This window comes from Chelonia mydas, chromosome 1, assembly GCF_015237465.2.
Source record: "Chelonia mydas isolate rCheMyd1 chromosome 1, rCheMyd1.pri.v2, whole genome shotgun sequence".
Lineage (NCBI taxonomy): Eukaryota > Metazoa > Chordata > Testudines > Cheloniidae > Chelonia > Chelonia mydas.
Window position 1 is genome coordinate 219,618,000 of NC_057849.1, and position 16,029 is coordinate 219,634,028.

A 16,029-nucleotide genomic window follows, 5' to 3' on the forward strand; every position below is an offset into this window, starting at 1 on the left:
ATCAAAATCATGAAACGGGCTACAAATGTAATGGAAAAATAAGGTATTCAAAAGTTTAACAAATGGATGGGGGGACGCTGAAGATGCTCCTCGCCTGGGGCCCCATTTAGTCTAGGGACGGTCCTGTGCTCATGGTAATGTTGAGGTGCTTTGGCAGATGTGTAGAAGGCATCCCAGGACTGACATTGGAGGGAGCAGAGCAGACCAAGGCTGAGGGACAGCAGCAGAGCTGTGGGGAGCTAATGGAATTGAAATAGCAGGGAAGTGGCATATCAGAATTGTGGTGTATTGCTCAACCTGTATTAGAGGCTCAAAGGGAATTTCAAGAATTTCTGAAAATTAGAATTTGAGGTATTAGCAACATTTTGTTGGAACCCAGGACTGAAGTAGCAAGTGCTGCTGATAGACATACAAATGGACAGCAAAGGGAGAGAACTCAGGCCCCTACCACTGATGGACCAGAATGAATTGCAGTGGGAGAAATGTAGGTGGACCCGGAATAATATGGATGCTCCAGGTTAATCTGATGAATGTGCAACTGAACAAAAAATGCAGAGGTGAATTTAAACTGGATATCAGGAAACATCTCTTCCCAGGGAGGGATTTTTTAGACTGTGGAATGGTCTCCAAAAGGGAAGAGGTGGGAGCTCCATCACTAAGGACATTTAAACATCTCTGTGTGGTATCTATCATAAGAAAGGGTGTGGGGAAACCTCAGCAACTTCTTTTCATCAGTTTTCACCAGAAGGCACATGGGCAGATACCTGCTTTATGCAGGCAATCAAGATGAGGTATTGTCAGATACTGAGGTATCAAAAAAAAAAGTAAGAATGAAACAAATTGATAAATCACAGTAACTCAGGGCCAGATGATATTTTCCCAAGAGTTCACTACAGATTCTAGCTAGGAGTGACTGAGCTACATCTCAAAATATGAAATGTATTATGAAAATACTAGAAGGTAATTTAGCCTGAAAGGTAATCAGTGCTGTAGATATCTTTGGTTTGTTTTCCTGACTCTGTGGAGTAATACCTTACTCTATGAGAAGTGCTATTCATGCACAAGTAGCCCTACTAAAATCAATGGGTCTTCTCAGAGTGCTACTCCATGAGAACAAAGCTAGCAGAAGCTGGCCCAGAGAAAGGAACAGAAAATTCAGATCACAGAAGATGTTTGCCTCACATGGCAAAGGCAACTTATTTCAGAAATATCAACAAGTATGAAACAGATAAGCCTGCACCATACCGATTTGAATCTAGCCTTATAGGAAAGACAAGCAACTCCGAATTGTCTCTAAAAATTACAGCCACCATTCCATGTGAATAAAGCATCACACTTTCTTCATTGGGTTCTTATCCCAGTTGGGCAGAGATGCCAACTTCTTAGAGACTTCTCCCTTGATGGGCCAGCCCCAAGCCACAAAGAAAGGGGCCAGATTCTTCTTCACCTGCCGAGAGAACTTCTCTGCCCACAGGTTCATCTTGGAAGGGTTGTCTGTGGGGATGTTAGACATTGTCTGGTATTCAGAGAAGAGTTGGATGAAGGGTTCCCAGCCAAAGGCTTCCTGAAGCTGAAGAGCATGAAAAAACAGTATTAAAAGTGCATCATACTTCGCTAAGGTAACACAAAACACTGCACCTGGTCCCATGTTATGAGGATTAGTGACCAAACCTACAGTTATTGCTAATCACACCTCATGACTATTACATGGTTATCTGATCATGATATCATTTTGGGGTAAGGTACTGCAATTGTATTTCAGTGATCAGAGTTAGGAGCGAGGATGGGGAGGGGCGATTTTACAGTGTATTTCTACTCTGAAAAGAGACTGTTTAAAAAAACAGTTCTGGTATGGGACGCCAGGCTCATTTTCTCCCAATAGTTTCAATATCCAATATGCTTAGTTTACAAATAAAAAGATGTTTTGTCTCTCTATCAGCCCCCCCCACACCTGAGCTAGGATCTTTCCTTTTCATGTATCATCACTAATAAGAAAGTATACAGATACAGTTAGGCCATCATTAACAGCTGTGAAACATCATTGTGTTACCTACTAGAACGTATACACCTCCGATGATGCATAATTCACCTTCCTCTCTCTGAAATGTTGCTGATTATGCAGCGCTAACAGGAGTAAGAACTTAGTTTTTACGGCCAGATTTTTCAAACTATTTAGTCCCCTAAAGAGGCTAAGAGGCGCCTTTTGAAAATCCCACTCGGTGCCTATCTGCATTTTTAGGCCCTTAAATACCCTTAAAAATCTCTCTCTTAGTCACTAAAGTGAGGGACTCTAACTCTGCCTGCACACGGGAAGTGTGTCTTAGAGTTTGAAGGTGTCTTTTTTATATAGTTACTGCTCAGTAACAGTTTATCCTGCATTATTAAATGTGCTAGCTGATGTGAATGTACCACCACTGCCCTCTACTAGACACACTGAAGTAGGTGTGTAATTCCATGTCAGTATGTTGTGCTGAGGGCTGTAGAATAAATAAGCCATTTAGTGAATGGAGAGTCTTATTTAGCCCAAACAGGAGGGGCCTGAATTTTGAGGGAGAAGTTTCGGAGTTCTCTCCCCCTGCCACCTGCTTCTATGTTTGTGGAACATACAAACCAGCCAGCATCCTTTTAGAATCCTTTGCATTCAGACACATTCTTATGAATCTCTCTGTGTTACCTGCAGGTAGGTCTCCAGTGCAGTCCAGACATTCCAGTCCTTTAGCTGGGCTCCTTTGCCAAGGTAATCGCTGATTCTCTTCTTGCGGTGCTGCAGCTGTAGTTCTTCGTGGGCTCTGTCCCTGGGGATCCCCAGCACCTTCTCATGCACATAGACAGACCACAGGTTGCAGGTGGCCTCAGTAGTGTGAGGGGGGAATTCCCAGCCTGCCCGCTGCTGGTTGTGTCCCAGCTCATGGATGGGTCCCCAAAGGCCATTCGCTTGCATGTATTCCATGTTCACCAACTCCTTTACTGAATCCAAATGACACATGACTGGGTAGCCAGAGTGCATCCAGCCTGGAGGGAGGAGATGGGGCCAACAGCCAAGGTGAGATCTCAGCTCAAGAAAGTTATTCTGTGTTTTTTAGAAGTTGGCAAGTAATTCACAAGGAATAATAAATCAGACCAATTAAATCCTTTGTTGTGGTCTGGAATTATCCTCTGGATAGTTCCTCAAATTAATTCTTTTTCAGTGTTAATGGATGAATACTGTAACAGGTCAGTGTGAGTATTTGATAATCAAAATTTGATCCATGTTGTGATTGGTCAGATAAGTCATCCTGTAATTGCTGTACCTGTTTGGGGGTGTATGTGCAGGCTCTCCCACTGAGAATATTCCCATGCTTAAAATTTCAGTTTCTGCAAAGATTCATGCACGCCTCTCTGAAATTCACTTTCTGTGACCTTTTGTGAGAATGAAACTCAAATGCTAATGGAAATCAGAGCCAAGAGAGGCACAAACACCACCACGGAGGATGCATTAAAGCAATAGAGCTGATATTCATGAACATTTTTGTTGTGGTGACCCCGGATCTAATGTTTTTATTGTATTTTAGAATGTTTTAATACCGTGTTCATTATACGGCTCTTTAGAAATAAATGGTCTGAATGTCAGAGATGCTGATCCCCTTGGTTTGGGGATGGGGGGAGGTGGAGAAAAGGAGGAGGGGCAGTATGATTTAGTACTGATATTTAATTTCTTTGTTACAGTCAATTTCAGCATGAAGAAAGGTGCTGGATTGACAACTGTGGTTGGATAACAAAACACTCAATAAATCCACAAAAGAGAGAGAGGCTGGGCAGGGGAAGAAGAAGCTTCTAAATTACACACCACCTCCTCTCAAGTGATCTCAATTTCTTGTAGGGACCATCCCTTGTGGTGAGAAGTTAGTTCAGTCTTCATGATCCAGTCTGTCCTTGGTATCTGATTCTCAACACGGGGCACAAATAATTCTAATTATGATGGTTGTTTGTTGGGCACATTAATCTATTGGGGACGGGACTGACATCCACCAAGTAATTTCAGACAGACCACTGAGTCATCCTCAGATGGCACTCAGCCTTGTAAAATGCTACATGCTCTGGCCCCAGTCCAGTAAAGCACTTAACAATCAGCAGGAGCATAGCCCCGTTGACGTAATTGTACAGCTGGACAAGGATGTATAAGTAGTATGATTAAATTGACCAAGAGACATTTAAAGTGGTGAGATCTACTAACACAGAATATGGAATAGTCTTCTCCAAAGGAAGCTCCATGGTTGGAGTCATTTAAATCTAGGAATGAACAAAGGACTAGAAAGTATATTGTAGGGGGAGGGGGTTGAATTACATTTGCTAAACTACAAATCTGCTGAAGTTCGGTTCACTAATGCATAATTAAGCCAGTCACAATATTTGCTAATTTGGAATTTAGATTTTGACATATACCAAAAGCAAACAAATGGCATTTGTATGGAGCATTTGCCAAGGATCAGTGTGGGTATTCAAGCTTCAGAATTGACCAGGCAGCTCACTAGTGGATTGAATAAATGTACTGACCATTGAATACGTCTTCATTCAGACCAGTTTCTAACTGAACTAAAATCCGTCTATAAATAGCATATATTTTTCCCTCTCAGTATTTTGACCAGTTCTAGCTGTGTAGAATAATTTTGCACTGGTAAGGAGGGCTGCTGTACTGTGAGTTGGGTACGACCAATTCCTTTCCCCTCACTCCTACAGTAAACTGAGGCAGCTCGAATAAGAGTGTGCTTGGGAGAGAAGCGTCACTATAAATAGAGTTACACTGTTAGAGGGTCCCGCTGTATTCTCCACATCTTGTGTCTTGGTGAAAAGCTCAACAGAGGTTAGTGACTTTCCAAGGTGTCATAATGAGAGTCAGTAAAGAACCAGCATTGCAATTAAAGAGTTCCTGGCTCTCAACCTCCAATTCAATCCTTTACCCCAGGGTGTTGCTCTTTTGCCTTTTATGACAATACACCATACTCACCAGCTGAGATTTGAACATCTGCTACAATCCTTTCTGGCCGAGGGAACTTGGCTGGTGTAGCAGCCAGCTTAGCTACAGCTGCCATAATCTGCTCCCAAAGGGTTAGCAAAGGCTCGGGATCTTCTATGGGACGGATGCTGTCAGCAGGCACCGTTAAGCTGATGTTCTGGGTAGCTAGTTCTGCCCATGGAGCTGGATAGTGACGGATGCAGGTCAGCCACTGGCTCTTAGATGTCTTTCCTGCATCAGTGTGGGAGAGAGAGATTAAGTGCACAAATCCCATGATGATTTGGTTCCAGGTCAGTTGGGTATAGCTGATTTCATTTTATATTTTAATATAAATTAAAATACTTGGGGCCCTTGGAAGCCTTAAAGCTGCATAAGTAACCTCATGATTTGATTTGATTTATTATTCTTCGTCCCCTCCTGTTTTTGGTTGCATTCTCTCAAAGACTGATCCAAAGTCCATTGTAGTAAATGGAAACCCACCCACTGTATTCATTGGCTTGTGGACTGGGACCCTGTTACACCTTTTTTCAAACTGGATTATAAGCTGTTTGAGGCAAAAGTGATCTGTTGTTCTGCATTTGTACAATGCCAAGCACCATGTGGCCTTGATCCTGATTGGGACCTTCAAGAGCTGCTATTGAACAAATAATGATATTTGACTTTTCCCTTTTCTAATTAGTGTTACAGTTAACAGCCAGAAATGAAAAAAATAAGTGTTTTTCTGTTTAACATGAAAACTAGGGGCTGAGGATCGATTCAGTCCACTAATCGCAATGAAATGTCATTTGTTCTCACCAGGGCTATATAAATAAGAAACGCTACTAATTTCTTTTTTAAAGAGAATTTTGCCATGAGGTTAAAGCACTTTCGAACATAAGGAAAATCACTTTGAATACATGGGAACAAGATGTTCAAACTATTTTTGATTCAAGAATGATTAGTGATATTAATTTGTGAGCCAAATTCGGACTCTGTGTCCTATCCCAATCCACTGTCTTCAGTGGACCCCTCTGAACATACAGCAACTCTAAATTTGGCCTTGTGCATCTATAAGAAAACTTAAAGCAGCCTGAGATTTTGCTGGATTCATCTAGCTCAGTGGTTCTCAAACTGTTTTAATGGGGTTGCCAGGGCCGGCGTTAGACTTGCTGTGGGCCGGGGCTGACGCCTGAGCCCCATCACCTGGGGTCGAAACCCAAGGGCTTCAGCCCTGGGCGGCAGGGCTCAGGTTACAGCCCCCACCCCCACCCCAGGGCTTAAGCCCTTGGACTTCTGCTTTGCCCCCCCCCCCCCCGGCTTGGGGCGGTGTGGTTTGGGCAGACTCAGGCTTCGGTCCCTCCTCCTGGGGTCATGTAGTAATTTTTGTTATCAGAAGGGCGTCCCGATGACTAAAAGCATGAGACTACAATCTCCTCTCCCTGCCAATGTTGGTTTCATCTTCTGCCTTTATCCTCTTCCCGGATCGCATTTACCAGCACGCTTACCAAGCCTGAAGAAAGGAGCCTGCGCAGCCCCTTTTACAGTGATAGACACTCCCCCCAGCAGGCTTCCCTTTGGCACTATGATGTAAATGAGGCCCCCCCAGAGAGAGGAGACTGACATCTTCTGATCTTTGACATCACATCTGTGTATTACCACAGGGGGCCGTTTCAGCTCCTCTGCTCTGCTGAGGTCATCTGAGTGACACCCAATCTGCACCTGGAAATGAAAAGGTTGCTTGGTTATGGGAACAATTGAGTAATGAACTTTACCGACCATTGTTTAAACACTTATCCAGGTGGAACAGCTTCAAAAGGAGAGACTGCGGGAGCCCCACATCAGAATATCCCATAGCCCACTGGTTAGAGCACTGCCCTGAGAAGTGCTAGTCCCTGTTGAAATACTTTTTGCCCCATCAGGCAGAGAGGGGAATTGAACCTGGATCTCCCACATCCTGGTTGAGTGCTCTAATCACTGGGCTGTGTAGGCAAGATACGGGGGTGGGGGGGGGCAATGCCGATCTTCCCCTGCTTTGTGGATCATGCTGGGACTTATGCGGGAGAGAGGTGTCCGGACACTTGGAGGGAGGTGGCAGTTTGCGTGCCCAAAGGCAGAAACCCAGGCGCCTAGGGAAACTGAACCCTGAAAATGTAGGCACAAATGAGTTTTGTCTCATACAGCATGAGGTGGCAGCCAAGGAGGAGTTTTGTGGATTGCAGTGGTGCCTAAAGCTGGGACTAAGGTGCCTAAATCTTGGGTTTAGGCACTTCAGACCTATTGTGAAGCTGGGTCCTAGCTCCCCTGGATTGCAATGGGAGTTAGGTGCCTACATACCTTTCTGGATCTAGGACAAGAAGACAGTTATAATTTAGGCTACGTTTTAGTCACGGGTATTTTTAGTAAAAGTAATGGACAAAAATTTACAGCCTGTGACCTGTCCATGACTTGTACTGTATACCCTGACTAAAATTTGGGTGCTCGGTGGGAGGGGTGGCCCGGGGGTGCCACAGGTGCTCTTGGGGGGGTGGCCCGGGATCTCCACTGGCGCTGGGGGGGTAGGGCAGGAGGTGGCCCGGGACCCCCGCTGGTGTTGGGGAAGCTAGAGGAGGGCTGGCAGGCTCCCTACCAGGCTCCATGTGACTCCTGAAAGAGGCCGGCATGTCCCTGCAGCCCCAGGGCGGACACGTGGCCAGGGAGGCTCCACGCGCTGCCCCCACCCCGAGTGCTAATGGGTTCCCGGCCAGCAGGATCTGTGGGGGTGGCGTCTGTGAGCAGAGGAAAAACAAGAGCCGCCTGGCTGCACCTCCACTTAGGAGCCGGACATACCGGCTGCTTCCAGGGATTCCCCCGAGGTAAGTGCTGCCCAGAGCCCTCACCCACTCCCACAACCCAATCCCATGCCTCTGCCCTGAGCCCCCTCACACACCCAAATTCCTGCTGCTGCTGTGGGGAGGGGCAGAGGTGCTGAAACAATTTGTATAGTGGGGGTGCTGAGAGCCATTGAACCAAACTGTAAACCCTGTAAGTGATGGAAACCACTACAAGCCAGGGGGTGCAGCACCCCTAGTTCCAGCACCTATGGGGAGGGGTGCAGTGGCCTGAGACTGCCCTAGCAGCAGCTGGTGTGGCTGGCCTGGGGGCTGCGCGAGTTGCTCAGGTGGCCCCCAAGACAGCCGTAGCTGCTGTTGCAAAAGTCACGGAGGTCCAGAAAATCACAGAATACGTAACTTCTGCGACAGACTCGCAACCTTATTTATAATCAAATGGAATTAATGGAGCAATGATCTGATACATGGGCTTTACAGACCTCACTGTTCTGTCTTTCTGCTTTAGAGTCTGTATTTTAAAGTGGCCCCACAAAGCATAGGGGTAAAAACGTATAAGCAGTGGCATTTTATTACATCTCCAGTGTGTCATTTGATCAACAATTATTAACACTTTGTGCTTCAGTAGCTTCCATCTGAAGCTCGTATCACACTTCACATGCATCAATGAGTTAAATTTCACAAAAGCCCTGCGACGGAGGGAGCATTAGCTCCATTTTACAGAGGAGGAAACTTAGGCACAGACAAATGGAAGCCTGGCTTTTCAGAGGTGCTGAGCACTCACAATTCCAGTGAAATCAATGGAAACTCACAAGTTATTTGCCTAAGGTCCCAGGACTCTTAGTCCTGACCTGTAATCTTTGCGCAATGGGTCTGCATGGATTATTGTTATTAAAAGTCTGCCTCCAGCCACAGATGGCTCATCAGGTTGATGCAATTTAAGGTGGATCAGTTTCCATAACCAAGGTACACAAGGCAGTGATGTGACAGTGCGCATCACCTCTGACCTTCTTTGACTTCCCTAACCCTATTGAGCAGGGATCCATTTTACAGCTGGGTGAACTGAAGGAAGATTTTCAGTGTGAGATCCAGTGACAGTCGGCCCCACAAGCACCAGGATTCTAGTCAAGCACTGTAATCACTTAGCTGTCCTACCTCATTATTGATATTAACCATGTATTAATATTATAGCTAATTGAGAGCTCCAAGCTTGGGGGTACACTGTGCAAGGAACTATTACCCACATCCTGAAAGGTATTTAAGCCCCCAACTTCTACTGATTTCACTGGGAGTTAGGGGCCTAAATTGCTTTTGGGGATCTGGGCGTAAATAAATATATAAGATGATTTGGGTCCTAAACCAAAGAGCTTAACATTTATGGGGCAATTCATTAGAACTTAGTAAACAATTCTCTTAACGCACAAGAAGACATAGAATCTAGCTCCCTCTCTGCTGCCTGTGTTTGCTCTGCATGGTAAATGCTCCTACAAAGCAAGAAGACATTACCTTTCCACAGAACTGAATATCCTCCAGGAGCAGCTTTGATTAGGAAAAAAGCTTTGGCTTACATAAAATAAGGGACATCCACATCCTCAAAAGAAATGAAGAAATGTACAATAAGGTGTCGTTTTTTATGTAATCACATTTCTGAGTAGAACTACAGTTTAAGTAAAATAACAGGCATCAGAAAGGATGGTTAGTTCACCTGAAGGCCAACTCCAGTAACAGTGCTAGGAAATATAAAGGTCACTGTGTTCCCACGTGGAAGATAAAGTCCTGTGCTCCTCCACGCTGCATCACCTGGCATAAAACACAGAGGACAGATCTAAATACAGAGCTATTCTTAAACACCTCCGTCTGTTTTCCAATATGAAAGGATCAGGAGAATGGCATGGCCAGTTTGCATGAGGACGGATCTCCTCTCACTGAATGTCATCGGGGGGCAAAGAGTATTCATGTGAGATGGAGCAGGGGAGGGCTAATACTTCCTGCTGCATTCTCCTAGGAAATTAACTTTCTGTTTATAACATTACCATTATGCAGGCATTGTAACAACATGATTTGTATGATATTCTGCTGCTGATGTCAGAGCTGCAAGCAAAAGGGCAAATTACAATCCTTCAGTCTGGTCTCTTTAAACAACATCATTCAGGATGCTCAGTCCTGGGTCCTTGCTCCTTAGCACAAACCAAATGAACTCCCTTGGGCAAAAATCTAAGGTCTCCAGTGTAGGAAGGTATGGCAGGAGCGAAGACCTTACTGGTCATCGCACACTACCTGCACATTAGATTATATTATATGCATATGCCACTGCCGTAACACTCCATGCTTTTCTCTGAATTGAACAGGAGGTGAAGCTCAGCGAGGGATACCAGTCAAAATATGAAACCTTAAACTGTTGTCTCAGAAATGTAAAAACAAGGAGATGTAACAAATATAGCTACTCCACAAAGAAGAAACCCACCTTAGAGGGGGATGGATGAAAAGCCTGTTAAATAATGTTTTCAAAGAAGCAGATTTCCAGTGATTGTCACTCCTGGAGATTAAGATGCATGAGGGATAGGCCAAAAGAAGAGACAGCAGTTTTAACAGTGATATGGGAAGTTGGTGGGGGTTGTTAAAAATGTTACAGGGTAGACTAAGAGAACAGACCAGTACCAGGGAGACTTTTTAGTCTGAATAGTAACATTCAATGGGGGAGAAGGAGGGGGGAAGAAACCCAACTTTGATTAGGAAAAAAGCTTTGGCTTACATAAAATAAGGGACATCCACATCCTCAAAAGAAATAAAGAACTTCTCTGGAGGCAGGAGAACTGGGCCTCTCCCCTATTTTGGAACTAAGTTGTGGAATGTAGAGAGTCCAAGGTGGGCTTCTCAACACAAACCGGCAATAAGGCTGCAGGAGCACGTGGAGGGAGGACCATATTGTTCCTTTGCTGATGAACTCAGAGAAGACAAGTATGATATAGCTAGTTGTAGCAGCTTTCCCTGTGACTAAATTTACATTGACACAGCCTTCTAGTGTCATGCTAGGGCGGGGATACCAGAAGATGTACGTTGCTACCCATTTAGACAAAGTCTTCTTAGCAAATAGCACTGTCCAGTGAATTGGTATCAAATGAAATAAAAAGTTACTTGGACTTTCTAAGGGTTTTAGTCTGCTCCAAGTAGCATTCCAAGGACCTTTTAAATCAAGTATATGAAAAAGCATTTCACCCACAATGTCATGCAGGCATGGAACGAACGTTGGCAGGCCAATAGGCTCAATAAGGTGACCTTCGGATACCACCTTGGAGAGAAATATAAGACTGTGGGCAAAAAGTAGTTCATCCTGGACAAATTCAAGATAATATAGCTTGATTAAAACATGCATTTATCAAAAAGCAGATGATTTCAAAAACAGTAGTTCCAGTGATAATAGACAATAATTAGACATGAACTTACACTGTTATGTGACAGCAAAATGGCAAATATGAATTTTGGGGCTACATGGGCAGAGGTTTAATTACATTGTAAAATATGAGGTAAGGGTCTCTTTCTCTGCTTTTCTGGTGACCTCACCAGACATACTGGATTCAGTATTGGGCACCTCTGTTCCATGAAGATATCAATAAAATGGAGGAATATAGAGAAAAGCAACATGAATGATTAAGGCAGTGCTTAATTTGTGCAAGGGTTTGCCAAGGCTTAGCCCCAGTACCTCTGGGCTTGTCAGTTCAGAGGCCCGGCACCTCTGGGCTTGCTGCATCGGTTATGAATGTAAAAAAATTGCTTGAGCCCCAGCACCTAATTGCTTGAGCCCCATAACCTTTCATTGCAAACTGAACACTTGATTAAGGGGCTGGAGGGAATTTGCTGATGAAGATTAGGAAGGAAATGGGTAAAGGGAAATCCTGTCCTGGTGGCAAAACTCATTGAGTTGAGTTGGGCCAGGATTTTACCTATCGAGTTTAGCCAAATGATGCCTAAATATGGAAGTAGAAGGGGCTTTCTTTGAAATAGAGCTGATCAAAAATCAGGGTAAAATAGGAGAAACTGTTGCAGATTTTCATCAAACTGGTCAGAAGATGGAGGAGAAAGACCAACCAATTGTTTTTCTTGGCTTTTGTTGAAAAAATTTGTTGACAAAAAATTCCTGAAAAGTTCTAATTCGAAAGCTGTAAACTCTGAGGAGAGCAATTGTTTAGGGTGCTCCAAAGGGGTATAATTAGCAGTAATGGCATGAGGCTAATGAAAGTAAATTAAGGCTAAATGTTTAGAAATGTTTCCTGATGGTGAGGTGTATTAGATCATGGATCAGAGAAATTACAGAAGTCCCATAACTCAAATAATTTAAAACTGGACTACATAAAAATGGAGAATTGACTTTAGGGGAAAGCCTAAGTTGGGTCCTGAAGCAGAAGCTAAATGTAACCCAAGAGGTTTCCATCTTTAGCAGCTCTGTTCTGCACACAGTGTGACAGGTGTGATCTATGTGATCATGGCTATGGAGGGTTATACACTGTTATACCCTGTGTTCTACAGGCCATTCCATGTTGAAACAGGGGGAGGGGAGATTCGTGAGGAAGGATAGATTCTCTCACCTGTATTTGTGCAGTTGATTTCCACAGTGGTGCTAGGGACCGTGTGGAGTTCACAGAGTGCTAGCCTTGCACAGTCGGACATGGGTTGGCATAATGCTGTAGCCACATGAAGCAGCATGACCTCCTTGGAGTTCCCCTTGACTGCGTGTTCCTTGCTCACTGGTGGGATCCCATTGCTCTGCACCATCATGTACAGGATGTGGTACAGTGAGGCATAGATGTGGCCATTTTTGACTGGGATCTGAAGGACTTTGGCGCAGTCCTGACTCAGTTTCTGAAGCCAGCCTGCCACTGGGGGCTGGGGTTCCTCCTCCTTGTCTAGGTGCTGCTGGAACTGAGCGAGTGCCCTGCGGAAGTGGTAATGTCCCCGCTGCTCTTCGGGTCGTAACACTGGGTACTTGCCTGCCTCCTGGGTTTCCCCCAGGATGCTGATCCCGAACCCATTGAGGATTTTGTTGCCAGGATATTCAGCCAGAACATTTCGGCCCTCATTCTGAGAAGCCCACCACCAAGCCTGACCTCCAATCAGCAGGCCCCCTCCTTCTGCCACAAACTCATGAATCTTCTTGGCCTCATTGTCACTGTAGGACTGGCAGCAGTAGATGCTGAGATTGTCGGTAAGCTCTGAAATCTCACATACCACCTGCCTTTGAGTCAGCAGATCATGAAGGTTCTTCAGATTGGGATTGATGCCAATTCTCCCTTTCTTCTCAGCACCCAGCCAGTGAATGGCATTGAGGATGAAGTCTGTGAGCTTCGGGGTGCTAAGATGGACCTCATGTGTAGCCACCACCACACGGCCCCGGCCATAGTGAGCTGCTGCAAGAAAGCATCGATAGGTGCCATCCAAGCCAAGGGGGAAGGCCAGTGTGCCATGGACCAGCAGGTGAGAGGGGACACCATCTGTCACTATGTCTAGCTCTGACACACCTGTTAGGAGAAGGTTTAAGTCTCTGCTGAAATCTAGCCCATGCCTGCAAAACCAAGAAATGTTCCTGTCAGGTCACATGCCAGCACTGTCACAGTGTCATGAGATGGAAGAGGAAGATTGTATAGTATCTCTGCTCTGCCCTACAGCATACCAAATATTCTGAAATCACTTCTACAAAGATCTCTTCATTTTGAGATCTACTGATGGAAACTTCTACGAAATTAACTGCCTTCATCTGAGAGACAATTGCCTTTAGTTGCAATTGTTCTGAATAATCATTCTAAAGCAGGGGTTCTCAAACTTCATTGCACCATGGCCCCCTTCTGACAACAAAAAGCACTACATGACCCCAAGAGGTGGGACCATAGCCCAAGCCCTGCAGTGCCAGGTGGGGGGGGGGGGCAAAACTGACGTCCAAAGTCTGAGCCCCGCCACCCTAGGCTGAATCCATGAGCTCTGGCTCCGTGTGATGGGGCTCAGGCTTTGACTTGAGCCCCAGGTCCCATCAAGTCTAACACCAGCTCTGGTGGCCCCATTAAAACAGGATTGCAACCCACTTTGTCTCCTGACCCACAGTTTGAGAACCACTGTTCTAAAGCAAAGTGAGCCTCTTATCCTCTTACCCTACACTGTTCTGTGACAATTTCATGTCACTTTTTCTTATCCCTTTATCCTATGTGAAGTGGCTTGGCAGAACCAGTGCAGCAGAGGGTAAGGAGATGAGAATGAGAGATACAAAACAGAACAGGGTAAGGGGATGCATAAAGAGAGATGAAATACCGGATGGCAGAGCAGAGGATAAGGTATGATGGATATTTTGTATTCATTGGTTCTGAGCTAATTTATATAATAAGAACTTAGAGAATTTCTTTGCAAAGCAATAAAGGGCTCGTATTTCAGAAAAGTGTGTAACAGTTTTGTCATGTGATCATCCATGCTTTATATGTAAACAGACATTTGTGGAGCACAACTACTTAAAGGTTAATTATTGTTCGTGGTTCTATACTAAATCAATATTTCAGATCTCAAATAAGTAACAGGATCCCTGCTTATTGAAATACACACAAAAAAAGTTAAAGGATTCACTTATTTGCCTTGTCTCATACTTAGAACTTCATGAGTCACCTGAACTCATTCAGAGCATCAGAGCCCCCAGAAGTCAAATGTTTCCTCAAACTTCTTTAGCAGGATTCTGGTTTTATTTCTTTGCTGTTAATTCCTTTTTCCTCCCCGAGTGATAAGGACCCACATACCCCCTAAGAGGGTTGGGGGTGCAACGGTAATGGGATTCTGTGGGGGGGTCCAGGTGAAGGTGGTTGGAGCTCAGCGTGGGGGTCTGGATGTGTGGGGGATAGAGATTGGCAGAGGGGTCTTGGTGTGGCCGTCTCAGCGGTGGGGGGTGTCTAGATACTGGGGGAAGTGGGACTGAGTGGGGTGGAGATCCAGGTGCAGCTGGTTGGGACTTGGTAGGGTTGGGATCCAGGTGCGGGTGGCTCATCGGAGTGGTCCAGATGCATGGAGAGTGGGGCTCGTAAGGGGGGATTCTGGGTGCAGGCGGGGTGAGGCTCGGCAGAAAGGTCTGGGTTTGAGGGGCTCTGGATGCACAGGGGTTGGGTGGATGGGGGAGCAGCTCCCTGTACAGGGGTCCTTCCCCCTGCAGCTGAGAAGTGATGGGTGCAGGAAGCATGGGAGTGGCGGGGAGAGTTTTCAGAGCTTCCTACAGCCAGGGGAGAAATCTGGGGGTGGATCTGACACAATCCCAGATGCCGTGGAAGGGAAGAGGAAGTCCCGTCCTTCCAGCCCAGGGACTAGCAGCTGAGTCTGGCGCAGGGTAGGAACCCCCAGCCCCACAGTGATTTACCTCTCTGCCGGCTGCCCTGGGCACCTGAAGCATACTGCTGGGGAGGATCTCATGACCACTCTTGTGGCTTCCCTTTGCTTCCCCATCAGAAAGTCATTTTTCTGCAGGGAAGCAAAGAAATCTGCAGGGGACATAAAATCTGTGCATGTGCAGTGACCTAGAATTCCCCCAGGAGTAATTTTCTTACAGCTTTAATTACAGGTTTTAATACACAGGAAATTATTTCAGATACTCACGAAGCGATCAAGGGAATTGCAGGCACTTTGTCTGAGACGCTGAAGATCCCCCTCTCACCATAGATATCCATGAAATAAACGCCGGCCACGCTGGTTACGTGGTTCCCAGGGAAATCGAACAGCACTCTCTCTGCCCTGTGTCCAGAGGCCCAGTGCCAAGCCTGACCCCCAATGAGCAGACCCCCTCCTCTCTTCACAAACTGGATCAGCTCCCTCCCCTGTGCAGCATCATAGGCATCCATACAGTAAACCCCAAAAGAGGCAATGAGCTCTGTACTGGGCTGCACTTGGGTGCCAGAACTACTGAGAATGCCCACCAGGGAGCTCAAGGTCTTCTGGACACCAACCACCGCTCCTGGGGAGGGACTGAGCCAACCCACAGCATTGCGTAGGAACCGAGACATCTTGGGAGACCCCAGGTAGCTCTCATGGGAGATGACCACCATCCGGCCCTTCCCATACTGTGAGGCGGCGATCAGGACCTGCCCCCGGGGGTTCACCATCACTGGGAAGGCAGTCTCACCAATGAGCAGCAGCTCACAAGGAACAGAGTCACCAGTAAGATCCCAGTCCTGGACACCGTCCACCAGCAAATCATAGGCAGCTGAAGGATCCATGTTC

General features: G+C 45.8%; 1 protein-coding gene and 2 long non-coding RNA genes across 12 annotated transcripts in view; 2 read left to right on the forward strand and 1 right to left on the reverse strand.

Moving 5' to 3' along the window:
- Nucleotides 1–16,029, forward strand: part of LOC114018782 — an 84,019-nt gene that overhangs the window by 12,309 nt on the left and 55,681 nt on the right. The window lies entirely within an intron of this gene.
- LOC102939195 (TRPM8 channel-associated factor 2) lies at nucleotides 1,169–16,025 on the reverse strand. Of its 2 annotated transcripts, XM_027819313.3 has the most exons (7): nucleotides 15,409–16,025; nucleotides 12,381–13,354; nucleotides 9,503–9,597; nucleotides 6,478–6,691; nucleotides 4,985–5,224; nucleotides 2,675–3,012; nucleotides 1,169–1,570 (listed from the first exon to the last, which is right to left on the reverse strand). In XM_027819313.3, the coding sequence occupies exons 1-7, from the start codon at nucleotides 16,023–16,025 to the stop codon at nucleotides 1,331–1,333; spliced, it is 2,718 nt and encodes a 905-aa protein (XP_027675114.2). In that variant the 3' UTR covers nucleotides 1,169–1,330. The 2 variants fall into 2 exon arrangements, with proteins under 2 accessions (XP_027675114.2, XP_037769664.1); XM_037913736.2 differs by lacking the exons at nucleotides 1,169–1,570; nucleotides 2,675–3,012 and adding an exon at nucleotides 3,674–4,269.
- Nucleotides 1,495–3,609, forward strand: LOC119567543. The gene is made up of 2 exons (XR_005227586.2): nucleotides 1,495–1,619; nucleotides 3,352–3,609. It is a non-coding gene; the product is annotated as an uncharacterized LOC119567543 (long non-coding RNA).